At 39.4% G+C, this 27,800-nt stretch overlaps 1 protein-coding gene across 3 annotated transcripts in view; it reads right to left on the bottom strand.

Moving 5' to 3' along the window:
• Positions 1 to 5,843: 5,843 nt before the first annotated feature.
• Positions 5,844 to 27,800, bottom strand: part of FHIT (fragile histidine triad diadenosine triphosphatase) — a 1,278,128-nt gene continuing 1,256,171 nt past the window's right edge. For all 3 annotated transcript variants that reach the window (XM_016150237.2, XM_016150238.2, XM_036219786.1), the window contains 2 exons: positions 27,686 to 27,792; positions 5,844 to 6,542 (listed from right to left, as the gene is read on the bottom strand). In XM_016150237.2, coding sequence (XP_016005723.1) covers positions 27,691 to 27,792 — 102 coding nt within the window. In that variant the 3' untranslated portion in view covers positions 5,844 to 6,542; positions 27,686 to 27,690. The remainder of the gene's footprint in view (positions 6,543 to 27,685; positions 27,793 to 27,800) is intronic.

Here is a 27,800-nt window from a genome sequence, read left to right as displayed (position 1 = left end):
TCCCCTTGTCAAGGTGTGCCTCTTGCATAGAAAGTGGCAGAGAAGCCTCCTTGGCTACAGGACATAGGGCACAGCCAGGCCATACACAGCTGGGTCTGCATGTGTATGGGGGGAGGCATAGCACAGCCAGGGCAGGAGAGGATGTTTGGAGGTCTGTAGACAAAACATCCAAAAAAACCATCAAATCACAAGGTGACAAGTTATTCCTTTTCCACTTCTCTTTCAGTCCTCAAGGGGCAGGACTCTGTCTGGTGCCAGCATATTTTAACACCTCTCTAACTCTAATGTCCCTTTATAATAAAGTGAGAAGGCAGGTCTCAGAGGCAGGGCTTTCAGCAGCGGATAGACAGTATTTAGAATTTAGTAACTTTGTATTCATCCCTACGGTTAGCTTCCATTTATGGCAAGGGATACTGGTTTTCCATTCGCTACAGCAGTTTTAAGTTTCCTTGAACAAATAAATGTAAGTAAAGATGAGGGTTCAGTAAAAGAAAATATATTGAGTAAATAACATAAATATTATGTAGATATGGCAAAGGTGTTGAAGGCTGGGGGAGTTGTGAAGAACTGAAGTTTGTGAAAACTGCATTCTGAGCAACGACATGCCATCCACTTTTTGGGATTACTTCCAAGGTGGAGACACCCTCTCCTGCAGCCAGACAGCTTGATGCTTTAGTTTTTGAGCTTTCATGAATACACAAAGCCAAACTCTCCAAAGGGATGATGGTAGGAATATTTGAGCTTTAATCTTAGGTTACGAGTGCAAGAGCATCAGCAGGCTCTTGCCCTAGGAGAGGGGTCAGGACAGCAAGGTGATGGGTTTCTGATTTTGGTCAACCTGAGTTTGCATCTCACGCAGGAAAGTGTCATCACAGACTCTAGATTTACATCTGGATTCAAATCCCCTGTGCCACTTGCTAACTGGATAACCATGGGCAAGTTGTACATCCTTGTGCAGCAATTTTCCTATCTGTAAAATGGGATAATAATAGAATGTTCTCATAGAGTTGTTGTGAAGATTGGTTGAACTAACAGAGTACCTAGAAAAAAAAATGCCCAGAACATAATCTTATAGTAAGGAATCGACAAATTTTAAGTGCTATAATCATCATCACCACTACAACCACCACCACCTTGGGTGGCACCTTCTCTGAGCCTCATTTTCCTTATTTGTAAAATCAAGATCATAGAACCTACATCGAAAGGTCAGTTGTACATGGCAGATGTACTGTTCTGTTCTCCTGAAAATGTGACACTGGTGAGCTGATACAAACTTCCAAAGCTATAGGTATATAGCTTTTGTACCTTACTTAAATTTGAATGGATTTTAAATGAATTCCAGCTATAGCAGGGGTGAATTTCATTTCCCTCAACAGAAAAACAGTGAAGTCTTAAATATTACATGATCTCACTTATATGTGGAATCTAAAAACTAAGCAAAACCAAGTTCATAGATACAGAGAACATAACAGTGCTTGCCAGAGGTGGAGGGCAGGGGGAAGAGGTTATCATTTCCCAACATATGCAAATATTGAATTGTTATGTCGTACACCCAAAACTAATATTGTATGTCACTTATATCTCAATAATAATAATAATAAAAAGAAACATCGAAGTCTTGAGCAGTTAAGCCAAATTTCAAATCCATGCTACTTCTCTTGGCTGAAGTTAACACCATTTTATTAAGTTGGTAGTGAGCTGTAGCTGCCCCACTTTTCCTTTGTTCATCAACTATCGATCTAAAGTAATCACCTAATTAGCCCAGGCAAGAAGTCTTCTGTGGTGTTAAATAACTCTAAAAACTTACTGGAGATACTTGAGTGGCCTGATTTGAATTAACTTGCAGTTCATTACCTATAGACTAAGATATGTTAAATGCAAGGGCCGAAAAGCAAGCTGGATTCTGTATTGAGAACAAATTCTTTTTGCTTATAGGAAAAAAGAAAAAAGCATCCCTTTAGGCCAGTGGTTTTCAAAGTATGGGTCAGCATCACCTGGGAATGTGTCGGGTCCCAATGCAGATTAGTGACTCAGAAACTCTGGAGGCAGGGCCACACAATCAGTTTTAATAAGACCTCCTAGTGATACTTATGGAGAACCACTGCTTTAGATTCTCTCTCAAGGTTATGGACTTGTTTCTGTGAGCTTGCCTCATGCAGAGAGAAGAAAAAGAGGAAAGGAGGAGAAAAAGGGGAGGGGCAGGAAAGAACAGTATAAAGGTGGTGAAGGAGACCTGAGCAGCCTGGCTGGGAAATGTGTTCACTCAGGTGTGACCGTGGACCAGCAGTATGGGCCTCATGTGGAATCTGGGAGTGTTATTTTGTATCCTTCCTTAAGAACATTATGGGATAGAAAGATATTCACCCCTGGCCAGTGTGACTAGATAGAATGCTGAGAGTGACTAAAATGCAGCTACATTGTTGAGAAATGAGAGGACACTAGGGCATTTGTGGAGTGAAATAAAGAGTACAAGAAAGCCATGATCTCTGAGAGCCTTCCCCATCTCCCAAGATGTATACACAGAGGGTACTTAGTAAATGCTCATTGAATTGACAATTCAACGTTAGAGGCCTAGATCGAGTTTCCCCAGCTAATTTTGATTTGCAGAAAGTAGATGTGTTTATTGGGTCTGGTCTGTAGAGAAAATCAAGACTTAACCCCTAGGACATCGACTATTCCCTCTTATCCTGCCTTCTGAGAAGCAGTTTGGCTCAGGGGGAAAAGTCAGGCATTAGACACACGTTATTACTAGTATGTGATCGTAAGCAAGTCACGAACCCTCTAAACTTCAGTTTTCTCATCTATGTGAGGAGGATAATAGTTACCTCTGCATGTTTTTGCTCAGCATTGTAGCCCTGGCTCCTAGAACATATGATACCTGATATAAAATAGGTGGTGAATAAATATTAAATAAATATAAGGATAAAAAGGAAACAAGGAAGATCAGTTGACTTTTTTGAGGCTTTATGAAATAATGTTTTAAAAATGCCTAGCATAATTTATGTCTGGTACATAGATATTCTGTAAGTAGTATCTATCATGATAAGGAGGAGGAGAAAGAGGAAAATTATAATAATAACATTAATGATGGATCTGGCAAAAGGTTCTTCTAGATACCTGGAGTGGGGCCTATATCTTAGCTGAAACTGATGCTATTCTTCCCTTCCTCTCTGCAATCCATAGTTTCTCCACTTTTTCAACTGTACCTTAAGGACCACCTCATTTTTGCTGAGCCCATAGCCTTCTAGATTGGTGCATAGTGGTGATCAAGGTGTTTTCAGAACTGAAATGAACTGCAGGTGTGCAAGTGTGTGCCTGAGGCTTGGTGGTGGTAGTTGTTCTCACCCATTTTCAATCCCTATAATTAAGTAATTACATGTTAATTATTTTATGTTTTATTTCTAGGACAGGTAATCATTAACCTTTTGGATAGCATATTTGCCTCACAATCATAGTGAGCATTTTTAGTAACACTCTTCCCATATGTTATTAAGTTATAGGAATGCCATTCGTAGCCTTCATTTACATGATTAAAGGAATGCTTTCACTTTGAGAATGTCTGGGTATTCTCTGCCTTACCTATCCCTTTCCCTTTCTCTCTAAACATCAGTATGAACGACCAACCTGCCAACTCAATAGACAATTCAGGAGAGAAATTGAGAAAGGTATTTATTAAATTTGCTAAGAGTCCTTGGTTATCAAATCTTCTCCAAAGAGCACATGGGCTTTGATCTCAAACCCACCTATTATCAAATTTGTGACCTTGAGAAAGTTGCCTAACTTTTCTGAGTCTAAATTTCCATATGTATTATATAGGGATCTTGTGTGGATTACATAATATTTGCAAATATATCTACAATAAATATGCAAAAGTTCATTTCTTTTTTTTTATCAGAATATTGGGCAGGTATACTCAAAGAAACAGACCACTGGAAGAAGGTCCATGTTCAGACCTTCATTTCAGGCTAGGATATAGGGAAGGAAAGATGGGAGAAGTTTCTGCTCAATGAGACCATAGCTCCTTTTCATCAACTGAAAGAACTTATGGGGCTTGAGAAGTATTGTTGTATAACTCTGGGTCAGCTGTGATGAAGATAATCATGAGAAAAATTTCTTTCAAGCTCCTTGTCAAAAATAGAGTATCATTCTCTTCTGCCTTTTGTATTTTGATTCTGGGTAGAACAATAAAGACAAGGAATGGGCCTAGAACTTGAAAAGTAAACTCACAAAGATAAACAGAAGACTTCTTCCTCCAGAACGTTGTCACTTGAGAGAGGGATCACTGGGCTGTTTTTGTCCAACAAGCACAGCAATGGAAATGGACCCATGTACATATATCCAGTTACCGTAAAATGAGCAACTCTATAGCTCTTGCGCAAAACAGAAACAACCTAGCAGAAGAATGAGGCTATTGCTAAGGACATGGTTCTGACTTAAGCATTGTTCTCCACTACCTTTTGTATTTTATCCATGCAGGCTAGACCCACTTTAGCAAAAGTTTGTTTCAGCAAAAGTAATAGTCAGTTTTCCCATATTGGTATCAGGGGGTTTTGTTAGTTCTTAACACATTTTTAAAAAGGCACTGTAAATACTCCTCGTTGGGTCATCATGCCTTCCAGCTAAGCATGCACTCATGTAGCTGGCATGGAATAAAGATTCAGGGCTGGCCTTTGGTCTCCACAGGCTCCACATCATGGCAGAGGTATAAGAAGAGACTGAAATGAAGAAATTGATGGGTGGACAGGCAGAAATGAGGCTCCTATAGGGTTTTAATTGCATGTATAAAATGAAAGCAAAACTGTAGTAGGCCCGCAGTATGTCTCAACTCACTATTTCCTCAGTGACTGTTTATTTACTACTTTGATTGAAAGCCAGTGAGTGACATCTGGAATTAGTCCCAGAGAAGGGGGCCAGGCATTCTGGTGACATTTGCTATTGAAACTGAGTTGGGATCAATGTTTGGCCTAGTTCATGAATCAGCAACCCTCAAGCTGGGCAAAATTACCAGCGTTTACCATCTTCCATCATTGGCATTGTATCTTCTGAGAACATCCTGCTCAGCTAAGAGAGAAGCATCTCGGACTAGGCTTGGGAACTCGAGGGCTTCCCAGTCTCAAGGAGGCATTGCCAATCATTATCAGTAAATCGAGTTTTGACAAAGACATAATAAGATTTGAAACAAGATGTGATTCAGTCATACTCAGTCTATTTACTTACACTGGATCAGAAATAGTCAAATGCCAAATGTCCTAAGTAATGGGTTGAATAGCATCCCGTTCACCCCCACTCCCCCCAAATAGATATGCCTACATCAAATCCATGAAATCTATAAATGCTACCTTATTTTGAAAAAGGGCTTTGGCAGATGTAATTAAGGATATTAAGATTTTGAGGATATCATTCTGGTTTATCCAAGTGAGCCCTAAATCCAAAGACAAGTGTCCTTAGAAGAGAGACAGAGTGCAGAGACACACAGAAGTGGAGGCATGTGGAGACAGACTCAGAGACAGAAACGATGCCAAGGACCGCCAGCAGCTGCCAGCAGCTAGGAGAAGTTGCCCTGGGGCCTCTGGAGGGAGCACAGCCTTGATGGATTTTGGATTTCTGGACTCCAGAACTATGAGAGAAGACATTTCTGTTGTTCTAAACCCCTGGGTTTGTGGTCATTTGTTGGCAGTCACAGGAAACAATGGCTTTTGTGGTCAGGCAGTGGCCCATAAGCCCAATTCTCAAGGAGGTTTTCTGTGAAGAAAGTTCTGCTTTTGATTTTTTGTAGCAGTGTTTAATGTTTCTCTATAAACTCTACTCCCCCTCTTTTATTGCTATATCCAAGGAAAGAAAGGGCCCACTTCTGTCATCCTCCCTTAAAGAAATTGGTTATTATGGACAAGGGCTGTGCTTCTTAATACAATTTGAGAGCTTTTCCATTCTCTTTCCTTACATTCCTACCACTCAAACAGTCTAGTCGGAGGCATCAGATCACTGAAGTTGGCTAATTTTGCCAACTTCAGCATTTCCATCTCTTTCTCTCTGTACCCAAGGCAAGAGAAAGAGAAAGTTGTACATTTCTTGTTCTAGCATCTTACCTACCAATGGAAATGCTCTAAATCTGATCTCAGCCTTAACAAATCTTTGATTTACAGGAAGCACAGTAGTTGTAAGTAATCAACTTCCTCAGTTGTGCCTTTCAGAGGCCCCAAAATATCAATTTTTAAGTTAGCCAACACACAAGATAAATATTTTAACTACCATTTTATTTCCATCCAGGCCAAGGGACAATTTAAAAAGGTTTCTATTATAAGTATACAGACAAGAAAGTGTGGAAGGGCTGCCAATGCTGTTGTTTTGAAGTTAGCCTGTCAATCATCGTGATTGTAACATAACCCCCTTTGGCTTCCAAAAGTGTAATAAAATGCTTTGAAAAGGTTGCAGAATTGTAGGATGTAATAAAGTCTGCTTAGCTTCATTTCCAATGCCGTGAAGTCCTAGAGAACGAGGCCCATTTCCTTATGCCTTGGGATTTGTTCGAGTTACTTTCATGCCTGGAAATGACAGAACATAAAAACAGACATTTAAGTTAGAAGCAATGGCATTTTTTAAGTCATGGAAATAAATAAAATGTAAGTTTGCTTACTGTTAATCTGTTAGTTTGCCATTAACGTTGTCTAAAAAGCCATATAGTTGTGGGCAGATTATGTGAAATAGGTGTGTGGCGACCCTGCTAATGTCTGTACCCACTGGATCCCCACATTGTCTATGGCTTGTGCCCACGGCCCATGCCCCAAGGACAGCTGCATGGTCTCTTCAGAGTCTGTTTTATAGACGTGGCTTACATACACATGAGAGCAATTCAAACCTTTATTAATTAAGTAAGAATAGGTTTTCAAACATAGTTATTAGCAGAATTACCTGATGAGCTCGTTAAAACACAGATCTCTCGAGCCTCCCCTCCCCGCCCCCTACACACACATTCCGACTTAGCCTGTCTGGAGAGAGGCACCAGGAGCTTTGCTTCTTCGCAGGCTCTCCATATGAGTCTGAGGTTCTCAGCCCCTGAATTTTGAGAATGAGCAAGCTAGTGTGCAGCAGGAGAGCAAAGGGCGAGCAGTCATCCCTTTGGAATTACATCTGTTCCCTTCCAGAATATGGAGGTTGAATCACTTATGCTTCAGCCTTCACTTCTGAGCTTCGGATCTCCTCCCCACTAGGTCCCCTGATGTCATAAGTGAGGGGTGGAGAGTGGAGTGTATGCCCAGGTCAATTTGCACCCTCTGGAAAAGGGAGCCTGTCTCATTCCTATATGACATTGGGATCATCCCCTATTGTGTCCAGCACCACCCAGCTTGTCTGGACATACAGGGCATCTCCCAGTCATTCATCATTGCCCTTGTCCTTGAACAATTATTGACTTTGAGTCAGAGGCACCTGTGCAGGCCTGAAAATGGATGTGCCCTTTCTTTTCCTCCGCCTCGCCTGTCTAGGGCAGATTTATGTCCTAGGAGAAGTTTCCCTCAGTTTTATTTTGGTCTTTCGAATGTTGTAGCCCCGCCTTCCTTCCCACATTTGCCCTTTCTGACACCAGCCCTGTAATTTCTGAATCTCCGTGGATGCCTCTATCCATACCTGAGCAGGCTTCCTGTCAGCCCACGTGCAATGTTTCTGTAGCCCATCCCTCACAAAACTTTGACATCCAAACTGTCAGCCTAGCTTCTTCAGGCTCTGTCTTCAGCAGTTTCTTTTCTCTAACTAGCCTGGAAATCTGTGGGAAGCAGAGTTTGCTTTTCCCGCCAGAGCATGAGTGAACATGTTGGGCATTGAGAAGAATTGAGCCTGAAGTCGAGCCTTGTCATTTGCTGGCTGTGTGTCTCCAGGCAATGTGAAACATACACTATTGTGGGTGTGGAGAGAACTGAGTGGCTTAATACAGGAAAGCATTTAGAGCATTGGTTTATAAGTACTCACTAATGTGAGGCTCTGTTATTGTCATTATTATTACACATTCTCTGTTAGGAACCAGCAGGCAACAGAGACCCATGAGTGATAAAGCCAGTGCAGGTCAGTGCTTAGCTACATAGGAAAGATCCAGCCTCATTTTCTCATTATCAGAGAGGGTGCCTCTGGGCAATGTACTTATCTTCCCATCTTCTGATTGGATTTCACATGCTATGTGCCCTTCTTCATGTCTCCAGTTTCCTTTCCTATCACCTTTAGACAGGAGTATTTTTAATGTTATCTGGGCAGATCAACAAAGGTATTTATTGATGTGTAAGTAAGGCTCAGAGGAGAATGGGAAGAGGTGAATGATGATATTCTCAACCCATTTGGCACAGGATGAGACAAGGTAGTAGATAATCAGGTGTTAGGTGAGCAGTCCAGAAAGCATGGGCTTTCAGACTTCCAAGAACAGAGCAGGAGCCCAGGATGTCTGAAGTTTGACTGGTCCCCATAAACATGCACTTTTCAAATATTTCTACATTCCTAAAAAACATAATGGTAGATGAACTGACTGTCCTTCTCCCTCTACAAGGCCAGATTTGAGAAATAACATAGTATTATGAAATTCATTATCAGGGTTTTGTTTTGAAGAGAAGGGAATGAAGGCAGAAAAGCTCCATTGCTTTGAATTAGTAAAGAGATTTTTGGAGAGTGGAGCTTTGAATTTGGAAAGAAAATAAACACATCTAGTGAGGAAAGTTTAAATAATTTTTAAGTATGGTTTCCTGTATGATATGGGCTGTGATCTCATCAATCTCTCCTAGAAACCTTCAGGAAAGTCTTTGAAGTTGCTTTGCATTTTGTTGTCATGATTTAGTGAGTACAGAGTGAAAGCAGAGGTACCACATGGATCCCAACTGGGGTATTAACAGAAACACCCAGCTCCTCCTGGAACATGCAGGAGCCAATAGGCTTTATAAAGTCTTTCTCCACAAAAAAATAGGGGCAGAGTCTCCCGCTTTCAACAGAACCAACCACCCTCTGCATTCATTCAAGGGTAACATCTAAGTTTGTAAATGAAGGAATCTCCTGCTTCTTACTCCATTCCTCCTACACACCCATAGGCCCAGAGATAGAGGGCCTCTTCTGCTTTGAAGCTAAGAAAATAGATCAATTATTTCTTCAGTAGGTGAAGCCGGAGGGGAGATGGCCACAGTCAGACTAATTTGATAGAGTGTAAAAGGCAGGTTTGGGACCACAAAAACTCAGCAGGCCTTCCTTCTATTTTCTTAAGGTAGTGTTTTTCAACTTGGCTGCTCTGATCTAACCAGTCTGGACTATGGCCTGGCCTTTTGGAGGAGAGTCACTGAGTGTGACGGTGAGGAACTCCAAGCCTGTCTCCTTTTTTATGCAGTTCCAAAGCACACTTCCCATAAAATGCTCCAAAGCCTCAGAGCAATGCAGAGACTGGTGACAGCTTTTAGTAGGTTTCAGCTACAAATATTCAGCTTCCAGTAAAGTTGTCTGTCTTCTGCATTCTTAGCGGAGCCACACAAATAGGACATGTTTTATACTTCAAAGGTAGTGATTTTTGTCCATGAGCAGGACTAAAATGACCTGCGTTCATACCAGGGCTAACACAGAAATGGTTTTAGAACCAAGTAGCCACATTCCCCAAGATAACATAAAACCTCTGTAACAACTCTCTTCTTTTAAAAGTAACTTTTAGTTCCTAGCAGGCTAGAAGCAGACAGCTGTGGAAATTCATTCACACCAAAAACAGGGTAAGCAATTTTTTAAGGGCAGGCACCCCGACCTCTGCTTTTCAGATTTTTCTTAATAAACTGGAATCAGAAATTGGACCACAAAAGCCATTGGTGGCAATAATTTACAGAAAATGGGTAAAGGTGAAGATGAACTGGCAACAGAGAGCCACTCTGATCAGTATCACCACAACACCACAATCTCCTTCCATCTAGAGATTGAAAGGGTGACCCCAAGTGTGGGGGCCAGGAACCCAGAGCTGTGAGGCAGGGCTTCAGAGAGCACGGCAACTTCCCAGCAAGTTTTCTAACTCACAACTACCCCTCTGTGACATGTCACACATGCTCATTAATAACACAACTTCCTGCAATGGGAAAGTGTTAATTAACTCTCTGTTAGGCATGGTCTGTTTCCTAGTCCCCCGAGTGTGTCCTCGAGGGCAGCTCTGAGCACTGGGTGGCCAGCCCCCTTGGGAGAGAAGATATAGACCTCTGTTCTGCAGTGAGGTAAGGGCTTATCCCATGGCTGAGCTTTATAGGGTGGACACAGACTCGGCATTGTCAGTGTTCTCTTCAAAGCAATAATTCAAACATGAAGAACAGCAAACGTGCAAGAAAGGTGATGATGACCAGGCTTGTAGCTACGAGTGAGTAACAGCAGGCCCACAGGGCTTCTCACCTCTTATCCCATCGTATTCTGGCAAAGGAAAGCGTATAGATTTTGAGGCTGGTGGTGGGAGTGAGGAGGCAGAACAGAGCAACCCCGCCCCTCACGCCACTGTGGGAAAACCGATGCGCCTCCTTGAACAGGTTCTTGTTGCCTGCCTGGAGCCAGGAAGGCTTCTGTCTCCCATATTTGCTTCCTTTCCATCCACTTCTGTGCCTAGCAAAGCCTCTCTCTAAAAGGTTTTCTCATTCTGATGGAGCTTATGAAGAAAAGGCTTTATTTGTCTCTAAATCTTCACCTGATATTACTTTTCCCAGAGACTCAGTCAAAATGAAAAAGGATTACTTTATAGTTACTTGCGTCTTCCATGAGAGAAACTAATTTTGAGAAAGAAAGTCCCTACGATGTGAAACATTTTCCCTTCCTTCAAACCCTCCAAAGGAGCACAGAAAAAGCTAAAAGGTGTGCATGCTTTGCCATTTACTTTGTCTGACAGCTTCTTCTTATCGTGCTTTTGAGGGTGACCTTCCTCCAGCATATTCTTTCGCTCTAGTGTGTGTCCCTGTTATAATAGAATTTTAGAGCCAAGCATGGAGCAGGCTACCTTTGATAATTAATGGCTCTGAGAGTTTGCTGAGTATGTTATTTAATTAATGGCACTTGTGTCTGGAGTGTGTACAACTCCGTAGTTGAATAAAAGGTGCATTTGCTGAAGGATTACAGACAAATACTCAGGGATCATCACAGTGAGAATTTGTTGGGGTTCAGCACATTTAACAACCTAATGGGGTGATTATAATTTTTCCTCTCTGCTATTTAAAAGGTACTGAAGTTGATATAGCTCTGTTCTTTTTGCCTGGTTTGTGAGTTTAGATTACAACCCCCCACCCCCCAAATCCTGAGGCTAATGGATGAAAGTCTATTACCCAGAGCAGGGCCTTTCATCAAGAATGAAAAGATGAAATCTTCAATGCTATATTTCGAGCATAAGAACTGTTGGTCAAATAAGTTATGGTTTATTTCAGTTACTCATAAATAGGCTAACCTGAATTATGTTCAAGTTCTACTTGGGACCAATAGATCAGGGGTCGAAAACTGGCAAGAAAACACAGTTGAAGGCTGTTGGGAATACAGAGTAATTTACACCAACCTGCTTGTCCTGAGATTCTAGTGTTTAGAAGTAAATGTAGATTGTGAAAAGGCAATGATGAACATATCCCGTACAGAGGCGTTGGCAGTTCATACAGAGAAATCTTTATCACTCTATCTCTGCGTGTGTTCAGATAGAGACTGCAAATACAAAGGGTCCAGTTTTAAGCCTGCATTATTACTGTGTGAGCCTGGGCAAGTTATATCTGCTGTCTGGATCACAGTGTCTTCCTTTGTAAAACAATAGGTTCAATTATAATCTCTCTTAAATTCCTTTCCAGCTCAAAGATGCTCAGAGTCTCTGATTTTTCTCAGTAGAGACATAGAAGCTGACTGTCTCACTGATAGGAAAGATAGCTAATTGTTCATTTTTGGGACTTGAGGGTTATTTTTTCCAGCAAGGGACCCCTGACGATATGCAGAGTCACATAAATGTGCCCTGCAAGAGGGCTAGAGGTTCTCCAAAGCTCAGCCATATGGTCCAGGAGATAAAGATGCAAGCCAGGGTCCTGCCTCCCTCCCTCCCTCCCTCCCTCCTACTCGTGGCAATAGTGGAAATAGAGGCACTGGCTCAAAAGGCTTACCTGGAGTGGGGATAAAGGCCCTGAAGCTGTGCTTTCAGCAGATTCTTTTTGCGGGGTGGGAAGGAAAAGCACCCTGTGCAGAGCATCTATCGACCAGCTGCTGTGCTAAGGAGTATGTGGTCTTAAGTATGGAAACCTCACAGTCTTCCCTTCTGCCCCATGAGGTAGATATCATAACCTCAGTTCACAGCTGGGAAAAGCTCACATAGTGAGTGTGGGACTGGAAACCGATATGTTTAATTCCAGAGATCAACCAACTTCTTTTCACCAGTGCATTGTCCTATATGGTAACCATGAGCTGTGAATGGCTAACAAGCACTGAAAAATGTGTCGAGTCTAAAATGAGCTGTGTAAAATACCTACTGGGTTTCAAAGACATCCTCTGAAAACAGAATGTAAAATATGTCAATAACATTTTATATTTACATAATAGTTTTATATTGTAATTTTTATATTATAAATATATCAAAATGACAATATTTGGATATATTAGGTTAAAAATATAATATTAACATCAACTTAATGTGTCCTTAATGTGTCTACTAGAAAATTTAATTTTTATTTATTTTTTCTATTAGAAAATTTAAAATGACGTGTGTGGCTGACATTCTGTTTCGATTGGACAGTGCAGCTCTGTGACAACATCCTGAGGCCCAGCCTCTGGAGTGAGCACAGAAGGAAGCAGGCTGGGCTGCGGGGCTGGGCTCTATGAATGTCTAAAGAGTTAATTTAAGAGTTAATTTAAGTATTTAAGAGCATGGGCTCTGGGTTCAGGTTAGGCTGTGTAACCTCGATCAAGTTATTTTGCCTGTCTGTGCCTCAGCTCCATCATATAAAAAATGGGAAAATAATAGTAGCTACCTCACGGAAATGTTAGTACTAAATATGATATAAATAAATCACTTCGCACAGTACCTGGCCCAGAGAAAGGTCTGGACTCTAAAGAAATGTCAATTATTGTCACTCACTCATTCACTAAGCAAAGGTTTTTGAGTACCCATGATATGCTAGGAGATGTTCTAAGTGCTAGAGACAATGGCCCTGTCCTTGGTCACCTACTTGCTAGTGGAGGACACAGACAAATCTATAATATAATGACAAATGATGGTGAACACTATGAAGAAAAATGAGATGAGTTTAAGGGACAGAAGGAAATAGGGGCACCACTTGAGATTGCCTTTCTGAACAGGTGACATTTCAGTTAAATACTGAATTGCAGGAGGAAGCGAGAGAATTCTAGGCAGAGGGAAGGAGAAGTGCCAGGGCCCTGCAGAGGGGGCTGTGTGAAGTGATCTAGTAAAAGCAAGCGAGCAGGAGGGGGCTGGAAGTGAGAGTGAGGGGGAGCCTCATGGGAGATGATCTCGATTTTACCTTAGTCCTTTAGTGTGACCTACAAGATCTCATGTGATTAGGCCCTGGTGGCTTTCCAGAGCACAAAGTGGGGACACGATATGGCTTCTCATTTAAAAGGATCATAATCTTAACACATTCCCTGTTTTAACGTGTTCACTCTTTTATATGTCCTTTGGTGAGTTTGAGGGTATAATTATGTATTTTAAGTTGACTATACTATTTTATATAAAGAAGTTATATTTTTAACTGCAGTATCACGAAAGCTTACCCCAGAAAGAGGGGAGTTCTTAAGTTTTACTGAAAATTCTTTTCTTTTAAATTTTTGCACGACTTCTCCTCTCCATTTTCATTCTTTTAAAGGATTAAAGGAATTAAAATTAACCACAAAAATCTTCCACCTTAAAAGCAAAAAACTGCCTCGATAACAGATTTTTGAGAGTAATAATGTAAAACTTTGATAGGGGTGTCAAAGATAAATACTGATTTCCTACATTAGGCATATACCTTGTTTTAAATTGACAACCCTGGAATCTGCAGGAGCCACAAGAGAAATTGGATAAGAGAAGGGACAGGATTCTAAGAGCATCTCAGAGCCCCCCAGTGACAAGACTGGCCTTCAGAGTCGTAGCTATAGGGAAGCTTTCTTATAGCTATGACTCGGGCTTATCATTTCTAATTAAAAGATGATTCAAGCAATATCATGTGCTTTCAAAGCAATACCACACCATCAGCTTAGAATGCCAACAATTCTAAACTTTTTGTGGGCCTCACTGGAACAAAATGTTGAGCTTTAGCAGAGGGAAATTGCTAAGAACACTTAATTTCATTCAAAGCCATTTTTGCCTGTCTTAAAGGAATGAAAATGATCTGCCGGTTTTTATAGACCTTCTTGACCTAAAGATATCTGCTGGCGGAAAGGGAATCCTCAATTGGGTTCTTTTAAAGCTTTAATTATTATGTGATCTTTCATCTTACTCACTGACTTGAACACTGAAAATCTCTTAAATACGCATTAAAATTGATTGCTAATCCTAGACCTTGGGGTGGCTCTTGGAAGATATATAATTATGTGTGGGCATGGGGGGTTAGACAAAATTGACACAAAGTCAACTAATTTATGGTGGGATAAGGTAAAGAAATCAATTTGGTCACAGGTAGAGTTGACATACTGCCGACTTGCACAGAACTTAGTTACATGCTTGCTTGTTCTTGAATTAGTCTTATCATTTCAGAGTCAACATCAGCTCTTCTAGGGTAAAAGATGGACTTCACTTACTGTGTCTCAGACAGTGTTTGGCTCAAAGTGGAATCTCAACAAATAGTTGGCAATTGACTCTAAAACCTCAAAGTTAAAAATGTCCTCCAGGGGGCAAGCAGCTTATATCCATGTTGTCGCCAGAACTCTTAACTATAAAGGATGGGGCAGATATAGGAATTGATTCCCTTTATTTTTGTCTCCCTTTACTGTGGAGGCTTCTACCATATCAGACTTCTCCAAATGATGAGCAGGATGACTGCCAGGAGTCTCAAGTCTTCCTCATCCTTTCAAGGGTTTTTTCTCTCTATATCCATACACTAAATGGTAGGAAAGAATTGTATTCGATTGAGCTGGGGTCACATGTGTAGCCTTTGGATGAGATTGGCAGTTTCAAATGAAAATGTCTGCTACAGTCCATCCTATTTTCTACTTGAATCTCTCAACAATCTTCTAAATGTTTTGAAATCCAAGAGCTAACTGCAGACTTTTGTGAAAACCCCCAACCTCCAAAGGAACCCCTACCTACAAAAAAGGTCTTGAATGGAGCCCTTGGGAGTCCTCACTGATGCCAAGAATGCAACAGCAAATGCATTATGGACCAACGTTGATTAGGCATGATTCACTTCTGTTCATCGAATGTGGTTTTAGCTTTCAGGCAAATATTCAGTCCTTAACCATTGCTGCATATGGAAGCAGGGGAGAGTGCTGTCTCTTCAACAATGTGTGGGTGAAGTGATCTTTACAAAGACCCTAGCATGGGTATCGCCAAATGCTTGGCTCTTTTCCTGAAGTTCATGAAGAAGCAAGAGTAAGCTACATCTTGTACCCCAGCTTTATTGTACAACTCTTGTTTTCAGTTTGCTACAGTATAAGCGGGGACATTTAGAAACAGAGACCTATCAGTTTCAGTGTAAAGCTAAGTGTGGATTCCAGAGTCACACTGCCTAAACTTGAACCCTAACTTTCTATGTATAACCTGAGTATCCTTGGGTAAGACACATAGTGGCCTTAAACCTCAGTTTCAACATCTGAAAATCAGGACAATATTAAAGGTTGTTGTGGGGTTTAATTGGAATAAAGCCTCTAAAGTAGTTGGTATTACTTGACCATAATAAGCTCTTCCTTCATAAGTAGTATCATTAAGAATCATTAATAATGAAGTATCCTCTCTGTGATGGACTCTTACTCAGTTCCTGAAAACATAATTTGGCTGTTCAGTATGGCCTCTTAAAGTCGGGGAGGATGGCCAAAGAGAGAAGAATCGACTCTCTGATGTAGTAGCAGAATGTTTGTAAAGATTACATGCAGTGATTATTGTTTTTTATTTAAGCCAATTAAGAATAATTGAATATTCAGCCAGCAATTAGGCTGTGCATTAAAGTCAATCCTTTCCTTCTGTCCTATTTAATTTTTTTCACTTATGATTTCTTCTTAGTCCTTTTTATGGCGAAATATATATACAGAAAAGTGCAAACCATGTGTATATCTATAGCTTACAGAAGTAACATCAAACAAACACATATTTCGCCATCCCCCACAAGGACTGAAACATTGCCGGCCTCCCTTTCTGCCTCCCTGACAAAAGTAACCATTAGGTTAATTTTACCATGATTGCTTCTTTGCTTTCTCATATAATTTTACTCTCTAAATGAATGTATCTCTAAACACCTGTTTTGAACTTTGCATGAATGTGATCTAAGAGTACGTATTCTTTTGTGTGTTTCTATTGTTTTGCATCCTCGTAAACACTTAACCTTGTCAATCTGTAGTGGGTACATAGTGGTATTTCCTTGGGCTTTAAGTTTACATTTCCCTGATGATTAGAGATCATTAGCCATTTTTATACCTATTTTTTATGAAGTGCCTGTTCAAATCCTTTTATATTTTCTATGGGGCTGATGACTTTTTCTTATTGACTTATATTTTTCCTTAAATTTATCTTCTAGATTATGGACCTTTGTTGGTAATATATGTGGCAAATATCTTCTCCCACTCTGTCTGTCTGTCTCTCTCTCTCTCTCTCAATGACATCTTTTGATAAACAGAATTTCCTAATTTGAATGTATTCCATTTTATCACTTTTATGGTAATTTTTTTAGTGTATAATTTAAAAAGTCTTTCCCTATGGCCAGATCATAAAGAAATTCTCTGATAATATCTTCTATTAGCTTTTTTGTTTTACATTTCACATTTTGAATCACGATCCACCTGGAATTTACTTGTGCAAATGGTGTGAGGTGAGGCATAGTTTCATTAGTTTTCTCATGGATATCCAATTTTCCCAGAACCATTTATTGAAAAGATTTTCCTTTCCCCCACACTCTGTGATGTTATTTATTTTTATCATAAATCAAGTGTTCATATATTCCTGAATCTGCTTCTGGGCTTTCTATTTTGTTCTATCCTTATACCAGTATCTTGCTCTCTTAACATTTGTAGTCTTGTATAGTAAGCCCTCCTATGCTTCTATATTGTTGTTTTAATAGTCTATGGCTACACTCCCATAAGCATTTCAAAGTCGACTAATCAAATTTCATACACACACAAACAAAAAGCTATGGAAATTTTGGCCCGAATCACATTGGATTTATAGGTCCATTTGACAAGAATTAGCTTTGTAAAATTGGGTCATTCATCTCTCTCCATTTATGTAGTTCCTCTTTAATGCTTTTAAATAACATTTTATAGTTTTCTGTCTAGAAGCTTACATATTTTTATTTTTATTTCTGAAGTTAATATACGCTAACTGAATTTTGTCATTTTCTAACTGTTTGGCTGTTGTGGACTGAATGTTTGTGTCCCCCTTCAAAGTCCCACTGTTGAAGCCCTAACCCCCAGTGTGAGTGTAATAGGAGGTCTTTGAGTGGTCATTAGGTTTGGGTGAGGCCATCAGGGTAGAGCCCTGATGATGATATTAGTGTCCTCATAAGAAGAGTGAAACTAAAGCTCTCTCTCTCTCATCCATGTGAGGACACAGTGAGAAGGTAGCCATCTACAAGCCAAGATGAGAACTCTCCAGAACTATAAGAAAATTTCTGTTGTTTAAGTCCTGCAGTGTCTGGTACTTTGTCGGTAGCCCAAACTAAGATAATGGCTGATACAGAGAAATTCAAAACTTACATATATTAATCTTATATTCAGAGGTCTTGGTAAGTTTACTAATTAATTTTAATTGTTTCTCAATAGATTCCTTTGGGTTTTCTGCATACATCATATCGTCTACAAATAATGACAATTTTATTCCTTCCTTTTTAATCCTTCTACCTTTTACTTATTGTTTTTGACTTACTGTACTAGCTAGAACCTTGTGAGTATATTGTGAAATAGCAATGCTAATTGTGAATATTATTATCTCATTTACAATCTCAGGTGAATACTTTTCAGCGTTTCACTCAAGTATAAATTCCCTTCTAATTCTTGTTTCCTATAACTTTTATATTTGTTAAGTCAAATATTGAACTTGATCAATATTCTTTTATGCATCTGCTAGACGATGCTATTATTTTCACTTTTATTAATGTGGTAAAAGATATTACTTGATAGTAATATGAAATGAATGTTGCGTTGGTCATAATCTATTATCCCTTTCATGGATTGCACATACACACACATGCACATAAGCAGTCTACCTGTTTGTTTATCTGATGTCTTTTAGGATTTTGGCATCTATATTTCCATACACATTTAGTCTGTAGATTTCCTTTCTGTTAGGTTGTCAGGTTCATGGACAAGGCTATTTATTCCACAAATGAGAAGTGGAATAATTTTTTTCTTCTTCTCTGGCAGAATCTTCTCCATCAATAAGATTCTTATTAAGAATAATTTTTAATAAGATTTTTATTTCTTAACTGTGTGGCAGAATTCACCAGTAAAGTTATCTTGGCCTGAAATTTTTTTTGTGGGAGGGTTTTAATTCAGGTTTGATTTATTTAATAGTTGTCAAATTATTTATATTTTCTTTATTTTTTGTCAGTTTGGATAAAACTCAATTTTATAGAAACTTATTAATTTAATCCCGATTTTCAAATTTATCAGTCTAAAAGTTTTCATTATATGCTCTTCTCATTTCTAATGACTGTAATATCTGGAAAGATGTTTAGCACATTAACTTTCAGCTTCTATTTTCTTCCAATAAATGCATATGTCATAATTAAAAGTAAGTTATTCTCTAAATACATCTTTAGTTGGATCCACAGGTTTTAGTTTTCTTCATTCTGTTCAAAATCATTTCTGATTTTCCTTGATTTCTTCTTCTTTAGAATTCCTTTTGGATGAGTCTGCTGGTGATGAATTCTCTCAGCTTCTGTCAGAAAATACATTTCACCTTCATTCTTTATGTTAACTAGGAATGGAAATCTAGGCTGGCAGTTATTTTCTTTCAGCTCTTTACAGATGTCATTCCACGGCCTTCTGATTTTCTTTGTTGCCTTTGGTCTAATTGTTATTCCTTTAAAAGTAAGTTTTTATTTTTCACTATTAGATCTAGCATCTTCCTCTTTGCCTTTAGTTTTCTGTAGTTCTGTCATGATATGCCTCAGTGTAAATTTTATACCCCTGAGTTTGGTGTGTTTCTGAATTGTTGGATTGGTATTATTGCCAGTTTTGAAAAAAATCTCAGTCATTATCTTTTTAAATATAGTTTCCACTAGAACTCTGCTTTGGAATTGTAAAAAAACCTTAGATTTTCTCACTGTAGTCTGTGTCTTCTGACTGATTTCTCTTATACCTTTTCCCACTCTTCTTTCATCTCTTCATGGTTCATTCTGAGTATTTTCATATGTGTAATCATTCTAATTTTAGGTACCCTATGATTCTACTTTTATTTGTATTGACTTGTCTCATATGCTATTGTGTCTGTGTGTATGCACGCTCATGTATTGGGCATTTTATTTGAGAAAAACATTATTTGTAGAAATAATTTAAGATCCTGGGTGGTATTATTTTCTTACAAAAATGATTTTTTTTTTCTTTGCTTCTGCCAGAAACTTAATGGGACTAGCAATTTGCAATTACCTTAGTTCAATTTCTGGGACTGAGACTTTCTCAATTGCCCAGATGACTGTAGTTGGTACCAGGGCTGGTTGACATCTGGCTCACTCTTTTTCCAAGGGTAGCACCTCTTCATATCCTTGTTTCGCACCCAGGTATGAAAAGGCTTCTACCACTGGCAACCCAGCATTCATTGCTTTAGTTCTGTCTGCCTCTCTAAAACTCACAAATTCTCTCAGGCAAAAAGCAACTCCAAATGTTGGTTTCCTCTCTCTCTCTGGATTTCTGTCCTCTCTTCAACTTTGACCCTATAACCTTTTGCTACCTTTTTATTTTTAACAGACATTTTCTTACATTCTGTATAATTTTTCTAGTTGAATACAGTGGGAAGTTTGATTCAAATTACTTGGTCTGTTAATAAGAGAAGCAGGAGTCACTTTTTTTATATATTTTTCAGTGATCTGAAAACATCCTGCCCTACAGGTTTTATTTAATTATTATTTAAACTAATTTCTCATAACCTAAAAATTCCCATAATTTGTCATCTTTAAAATATAAATCATAGGGAAAATAATAAACCAATATGTTGGCATAGGTAATAGACGGTCTCCACTGCTTGCTGTTCATGATAAATCATAGGTAGTAGAAGATACTCAAATGTCTTTTAGATCCTCAGAGAAGTATTGAATCCAAAAGGAGCATAATTTAGAGCTGCTTTTGCTAGCATATTTGCTATTCATTGTCTTGTGTTATCCTTATAATAACCCTAGGAAATAATTAAAATGCTTTTCATCATAGTAATTCAGAAAGCGAGGCACAAAAGAGTGATGTGTCCAACCTCAGAGTCAGTTCAGTGGCAATGTGGACAGGGAGCCATCTTAAATCGTTTAAAGACATTTCTAAAAACAAAATGGCACATAATCCAGACATCATTACTAAAAGACTAAAGAATATCTTTTTATACTTTCATTTGGTAGTGAATATGCCTGGTGCTTAGAACAAGTGAAAAATAGATTTTTGGGGGAGTAGGGAGAGGGGAGACATAATTTTACACAACTATAATGTTCACCATACCAGTCTTATCTTTCCAAAGCACATTCTAGAGAGTTCTATGTAAAATTCAAAACAGGCATTTGCTTTGGTGGTGGGGGTGGAGGGGTGGGGAGGGGAACATTACCTGCCACATGACTTTTTCTCGATTCCAGATTATTTACATGAGGCTCTAGTAGAGGAAACAATGTTTGCCCTGTGCTAGGGTTTTGAAATGATAATAGGGAACAAAAATAGGTCTGTTCACTGGGATCTGGAGAGAGTACAAAGAAGGTGCAGGCATTTATCCACTAAAGGGTACAAAAAAGTGAAAGTGTGATCCCAAAGTATCCTCCCCAGTACTCTCTTTCTCTCTGTACAGCTACTGTTCTCTCCAAAGTGCAGGTTCTGCCTCACTTACTCATGAAGAGAAAAGAGGGTAAATAAGAATAAGAGAGGGCACATTACATAGAATTCGACTGGCATCTAATTTTACTAACATCATTGGAACAAGCAGTTCCAATGGAACATTTTAATTTTCTAAATGTTCTTTCTTAGTCACTACCTTTCCTTCCAGTTTTTGAACTTTAGTTTAATAAATAAGACAGAGTCTCTGTTGCTCAACATTCATGATAAATGACAGGTAGTAGAAGATACTGTAATGTCTTTTGGATCATCAGAGAAGTACTAAAACCAGAAGGTGCACAATTTAGAGCTGCTTTTGCTAGTGTATCCTGAGTTGATCGACTGGGTTCCTACATGATAACTTGCTTGATACCTCTGGGATGTCAAAATAATGCAGCACTTATATAAGAGGTGGCCGAAGGACATTTTAGGCATACAAAGGAATGAATTGTGTAAATACTGGGTTATTAAATGACAGGTTACAGATTATTAATGCAAATTACCATCGCCTTTCTTCATGCTTACTTCTCTTGACCTCTAGGAATGTCTTTTTCCCCGACCCTCCTTTCTGGCAGACAAAGACAAAAGAGGAAAGGAGTAGGAAGGGACCACAGAATAGAGAGAAGCAAGCAGAGAAAGAAAACAAGTCTTGAGAGGGAGTCGACATTTTTAGAAGGTTTTTGTCATACGAGAGTATGCAGTTTGATGTATGATAAGTTATCCATTTCCGGAGATGAGATGAGGATGAAGAAGATGATATGATGATAGACTTTATTTCATTATCATTTTGCAAAGTGCAAGTAAAAACTTGAAAGTCTTAAAAAATAGTTTTGGCATTTGGATTATGCTTTTCTGAAAAGAACTCTGTCCAATTGATCACATAGTTCCAAGATTCATAAGTGTTAAAAATTAACTACAGGAAACTAGTCATTTCTACCATGAGTTGAACTAAATCTTAACAGAACAGTTCTGTATATCCTTTAGTCATCAATGGCCTGTGGTAATCTTTTGCTTGAACTAGTAGGTACATGTTAGAGAGAACTGGATCTCAGTAAAACATTTTCAAAATAATCAGACTAAACCAAATAACCCATTTTGGAACCGTGGTGTGAACTGTCTCATAGAGTGTTTATTAAAGGGAGGTTTTTTAAAGGTTAGTCTTTTGGGCTACAGTAAAATAATTCATTCAATGGGACATTAGATTTCATTATTTCTAAAGTTTCTATGATTCTATGATTTATAAGTCCCTATTTAGGCCATAGGGACCTGATTTACATTTAATCCAAATAATGAGGCTTTAGTTCCTTGCTACTGAAATTTGACGCTATAAGCATAGTCTATATAGAATGAGGAAAGACAGCACAATCCTGTAGAAACATAAACTGGAGAAAAATGAAAAAGCAATCTTCGATCTCTCTACTTTCTGTTTTTAAGATGATGGGTCCATTTTGGGGGGGGAAAAAAAAGCTTTGGAATATACTGGTCTTATCAGCCTTAAACAAGGAATCATCTCTTGTACTTCCATGCTAAAGAAAATATTTTTATGGTATCAATTTGGGGATGGCCGAAGGAGCGTTGGCAAATGTTTTCATTGATATTGATGATACCCCTACGTGGGGATTACCTAGTGGGTTTAGGATTGAACTGGTCAAGGAGCTGAAGTCAACGCTGCCCTTTTCCCCAAGAAAACATGAGAGCGCTATGATCCGCTCCCTGGGCCTTTTTCATTACAGGCTGCTGGGTTGAGAGTGGATCCTCTCTGAGAGGGTTGAGAATGTTTTTGTGGGCTGGTAGGGTAGATTTTAAAAGGTACAATTCAGTGACCAGAGCACACACTCACTGAGCCAACTTGTTCTCTCTTGTCTACTTCTACTGTCCATAATTATAATGTTAGTGTGGTCCAGTGACTGAAATCATGGCGATTTTTCAACAACTCCAGTGTCAAAATTTTGCTTTGACAGTGTATCTGTAACTAGCAATACTGCTGTTTTGGGCTGACTCAGTTGCTTTGAAATTGCAAGGCTCTGTTATGAGCAAATGAGAGGCAACCAATTATCTATAAAATAATGGCACACGCAGAGGAGAGTTTGATGAATTACAGATGAACTCTGCTGACACAACAATGTGGAAACCTGCTCTGCTCTGGCTTTCTTTCAGAGTTATGGGTGGTGCATGCATATTTTACAAACGACACACCCCACTCACTTCCAACAGGGGGTGGGAATGGGGACAGGGAGATGATAAAGTCTTCCACCACCAGCACACACATCACTGCTTTAAAATTAAGTAGGAAATGTAACATGGGTGTGTAGAGGCAACAAGCCCAAGTATTAAGTGCCTAAATAAAGAATTATGTTCCAGAAAGGATGCAAGATTAGGTAAGGAATGCAGATCCAATGTCATCTAATGTGACTTAGAACTCAGACTAAAAGAGCCATCACAAAACCCTTTTCAGGAACTCAGGTCAGTGTGTGGGGAAGCAATGCATAAATTCACCTAAGCAGAAGGCAGATGTTGAATTCCTGGAACCAAAGGATTGCCAACCTCATCAGAAATCTGTCAGCTGGAGAGTGAGACAACTGTAGTTTCATTCAGTACCTCTTAGACTGTTGGCTTTTCCTGCACATGGTGAAGACAATGTCTGTTTTTCACTATTATTTAAGAAACTGAAATTGAAAGTAATTTTCTGTTAGGCAAAAAATACAGAGAGTAGTCAAAACACCAAAATATCCTACAGGGTTATATGGGAATATCAAGAGAATTCTTCTACATAACTAACCTAATGTTAGTGCACTGATGGCTAAGGAAACAGTTGATAGTTTTGGGAGCGTTTGTAATTCTGATTCTATGGCAGTCTTGTCATGCAGAAGATTAACCTGGGTTTATACATAAAGAAGATATAGAACAGGGTTTGCTACTTACTGAATGGTTTGCTAAGTATTCCCATGCCAAATATTTAGTAGAGAGCAGTTTTTTTGCACATTATAGTCCATTTCCCTAGATAGGGCATGTCTGGGTATGGGTTTGCACATCCTCCTTTGAAATATGTTGGTTTCTAAGGAAGACCAATGGCATATTAAGACCAAGCCCTGGGATTTGGTTTTCCAGGAGAAGGAGTGATTGCAAACAGATCCAATCAGCCTAGAGATTGAGTGTGCCTGTGGGAAAAGGTGAGGTGTGGTGTAGGGCTTCCTTCCTGGTGTCCTGCAGCCGGGTACCAGGGAGCAGCCTCTCATCTCTAGGGAAACTGCCTCTGGTTTCCCCCCATGTGCCTGGCAAGAGACATGGGGAGCACTGGTTAGGGGTTAAAGTAGATCATCTTTCTCTGGGTTTGAATTCTGGCGTCCATTGCTATTTTCCTAAGAAAGATGAGCTTGTTTGCTAGTTTCAGATAATTTTAGGTGATATATGATGAATGTCTCTGTAGTTTATTCTCTTTTAATCTTTTTTCTATAGGTCAAATCGAGTCTCAGTTTGTTGCTGGAATTAAATGCCTCTCTAAGGATGGCCATCCTCTCTAGTTGAGAGATATAATAAACCTCAGTCCTGAGAATAGGCAGAACTGGCAGTCATCAGCATTTTTGTTTGTTCATTTTTATGCTTAACTTCTACTCACAGTAATACTTGTTCTTCATTGAGGCTAAGATACAAAGTTTAATATAAAAGCTGAAATTTTAAAAGTGAATTAATAAGTAAACGATAAGTAGTACACAAAGAGAAAAATTATGACAAAATTGGAATGAATGAAATTTGGGAAACACTGTACTTACTCAAGGTCGTATTACTTAGGCATGTGGTCAATTGGTGGAGAAAAGAGGGTGAGCAGCCTATGCAGGAATCGGCACTGTCTGGAACAACTTGCAAGTGAGTGACAGCAAGTGGTGACAACTTAGGTCTATTCTGACTCCTGCTACCTGGCTGCAATGTGGCCAGACATAGTGGTATTAACAAGGCAAGCAAGGAGGGCCAGCAGGAGAGGAAGAGGAAATTCCTCACAGTAGAACTAGGGAGGCCAGGAGAGCAGGCTAAAGAGAATATTTGGAGGTAGTGAGGGGAACTGAGATAGTGAGGTGGTGCTGGCTGGTGAAGTGGGCAGCATAAAAACTAGGAGAATGGCCTTTAGGATTAGACCATTTCCCTTGGAATAACCCTTACCATCACTGAGTCTGTCTTCTCATCACTTGTAAGAGGAATGATAATAGAACCTACATCTTGAAAAATCTCTAACCTTCGCTGTTGTTATTAATTTGGAGGCTGAGCCCCATGGTATCTGCCTTTGTGAGTTGTGAATTATGCAGTCTTGCAGAATAAGCTCCATCAAAGTCTTTAAACTGACTTGCTACTGAGGGGATAATCAGGAAGCTTGGAGAAGAGAGGGTTATTTCAACTTCAGAGAAACAATAATTTTTAAGTATGGGTATGTCCAAATATTGCATGACAGCCCAATTTACTTACAAATTTCATAAGTTCCATGAACCCCTTAGATCCATTTTGAAAAGATAGGGCATAGGTGTCAAAGAACCAGACAGACCAACTCGACAAGCAGTTTTCCTAAAAAGAATGTTTCCTTTCCCCTTTGTAAAGAGGTATATTTAGTCCCATTACACTATAGGAAACGATGATGCTCTTGGAAATAACTAAGGATGCTAAGTTTAAATCCCTCAGCTCCAATTACTAATTGTGTACTACTGGGAAACTCACATGACCCGTTCTGGTCTCAGTTCCCACGTCTGACTGCCCAGAAAACTGAAGATGATTCGTCTGTAAACAAAGTCTCTTAGAGAAAAACAAGTCAGTTAATTTAAAAACCCATAGGCAATGTGCCAGTAGTTCTTACAGGTTAAGGTAACTGTCTTTCTGGAAAGACTTGTAATTTGTAACGCAAGTTGATTCACCTGAGGCAGGAGATGGTAGGCCTCAAGGCAGGAGAGAAGCAAAGACTGACAAAGCACAGCATGCTGGAAACTTAGGTAAGTTTAAACCCTCTTAAAATGTCTAGAAAGTTCATTGTAAAACAGAATCCTACAATTCAGCAAGCCTCAGGAAAAGCCTAGAGCTTTCTTGCCTCTACCTGAAAGTACACATTGGAAACCCAGAAAGAAAAAAAATCAGCCTAGGAAGTTGAGTCTGAAGAATAGTGACCCTATTTGGATGGGACATTCCAAAATGACACACTAGCTTTCAGAAAAGGAATAGAAAGAGGATTGCAGTCATGCCCTTAGGCCTACGTTCTTAGGTAAACTAGCTTGATCCTTAAAAGGGGGGGGTGGGGGTGGAGGGAGAAAGAAAGAAATGAGAAGGGGAACAGGGTAAAAATAAAATATAAAAGACAGCCTCTACTAACACCACGCTATATCCCTTCAGGCAATTGAATGCAGTGCTCACAAACCAATGACAGGGGAGAGTGAAATAAGCTTTCTAGATTGTAAGGAAGGGCCTGAGCATAACTACACGTACAATAATGGAGAGGCACTTGATACTGGGTCTAAGTAATTAGAATACTTTAAAAAGGAGGTTGGGAGAAAAAAGGCCATCAAATGCACATGTTTAACCCAAAAGGGCTTGTATTTCACAGTAAAAAGGAAATAGAATGAATGTGTTTTCTAGCTGAAAATCATGATCACTAAGTAGTTGATACAATTTTATGTAATTCAATTGCTATTAATATTCACTAATTGTGTTTTTAATTAGCATCTGAACTACTTCAGCAGCTTATAATATAAACACATTTACACAGACCAGATGAAGAAGACAATTCTAAAAAGGAAAGAAATTATTTAGAGGAGAGGCTCTTTATCCGGGGTCCATAATCCCTAAGGAGGTTTAGTAACAGGAATGCCAGATAAAATACAGGATGCCCAGTTAAATTTGAATTTTAGATTAACGTCAAATAATTTTTTTGGCCAATATTTCATGTCAACCTTATTTACTAACAAATTTCATAGGATCCATGAGCCCTTTGTATAAAAGTTTGGTAGTTTACACATTCCAAAAAAAAAAAAGATTGACTATAGATTTCTACTAGCATGTTAAATCTATAATCTCCCAATTGTCAAACATCATGAACAAAAAGTGATAATTCATTCTCACCTTGACCTTTTCCCATGGACTGAGCATCCTAGCAGCTGAAGCTAAAGGGAAACATGAGGGGCAATTTACCAAATAGCAGCTGGCCTGGGCGTGACTGATCTGGTCTGGAGCGGAGAGAGCTGGTTCACAGGGGAATTTGAGACTTCAAAGTGATATGACTCCATTAAGGGGTTTTGACCTCTTAAATGATCAGGTTTGTGTTACAAACTATATTGGGATGCTTTGTGAAAATTTGATTGGCGGCCGGAAGGAAGCGAACAGTTGGAGAGTTATGTAGGAGGTCGGGACTCAGAGTTGGAATAAGTGCCTCAGGGGTCAGGGTTTTCTCTGGCTTTTATGTCTTTTGCAGCCACCATCTGAGGAGGCTGGTGCAGCTGCTTTTCCGCATCCTCATCCTGGTCAGGGAGCCCCTTTTCTGAGGCCCCTGGAGGGTCTCAGTGATGAGGCAGTGTACAGTCTTTACCTATGTCACTGAAAGTAGGCCCGCAGTGCTGCAGCTTCCGCCACCATTTCTTCTTCCGATCTCCACAAGGTCGGGGAGTCCTCTTCCTCTTTGTCATGCTTCTGGAGCTTTGGAG

This window comes from Rousettus aegyptiacus, unplaced genomic scaffold (assembly GCF_014176215.1).
Source record: "Rousettus aegyptiacus isolate mRouAeg1 unplaced genomic scaffold, mRouAeg1.p scaffold_m13_p_4, whole genome shotgun sequence".
Taxonomy (NCBI): Eukaryota; Metazoa; Chordata; class Mammalia; order Chiroptera; family Pteropodidae; genus Rousettus; species Rousettus aegyptiacus.
The sequence above is the reverse complement of the archived record's forward strand: the minus strand, read 5'-3'. Positions and strand labels throughout refer to the sequence as shown.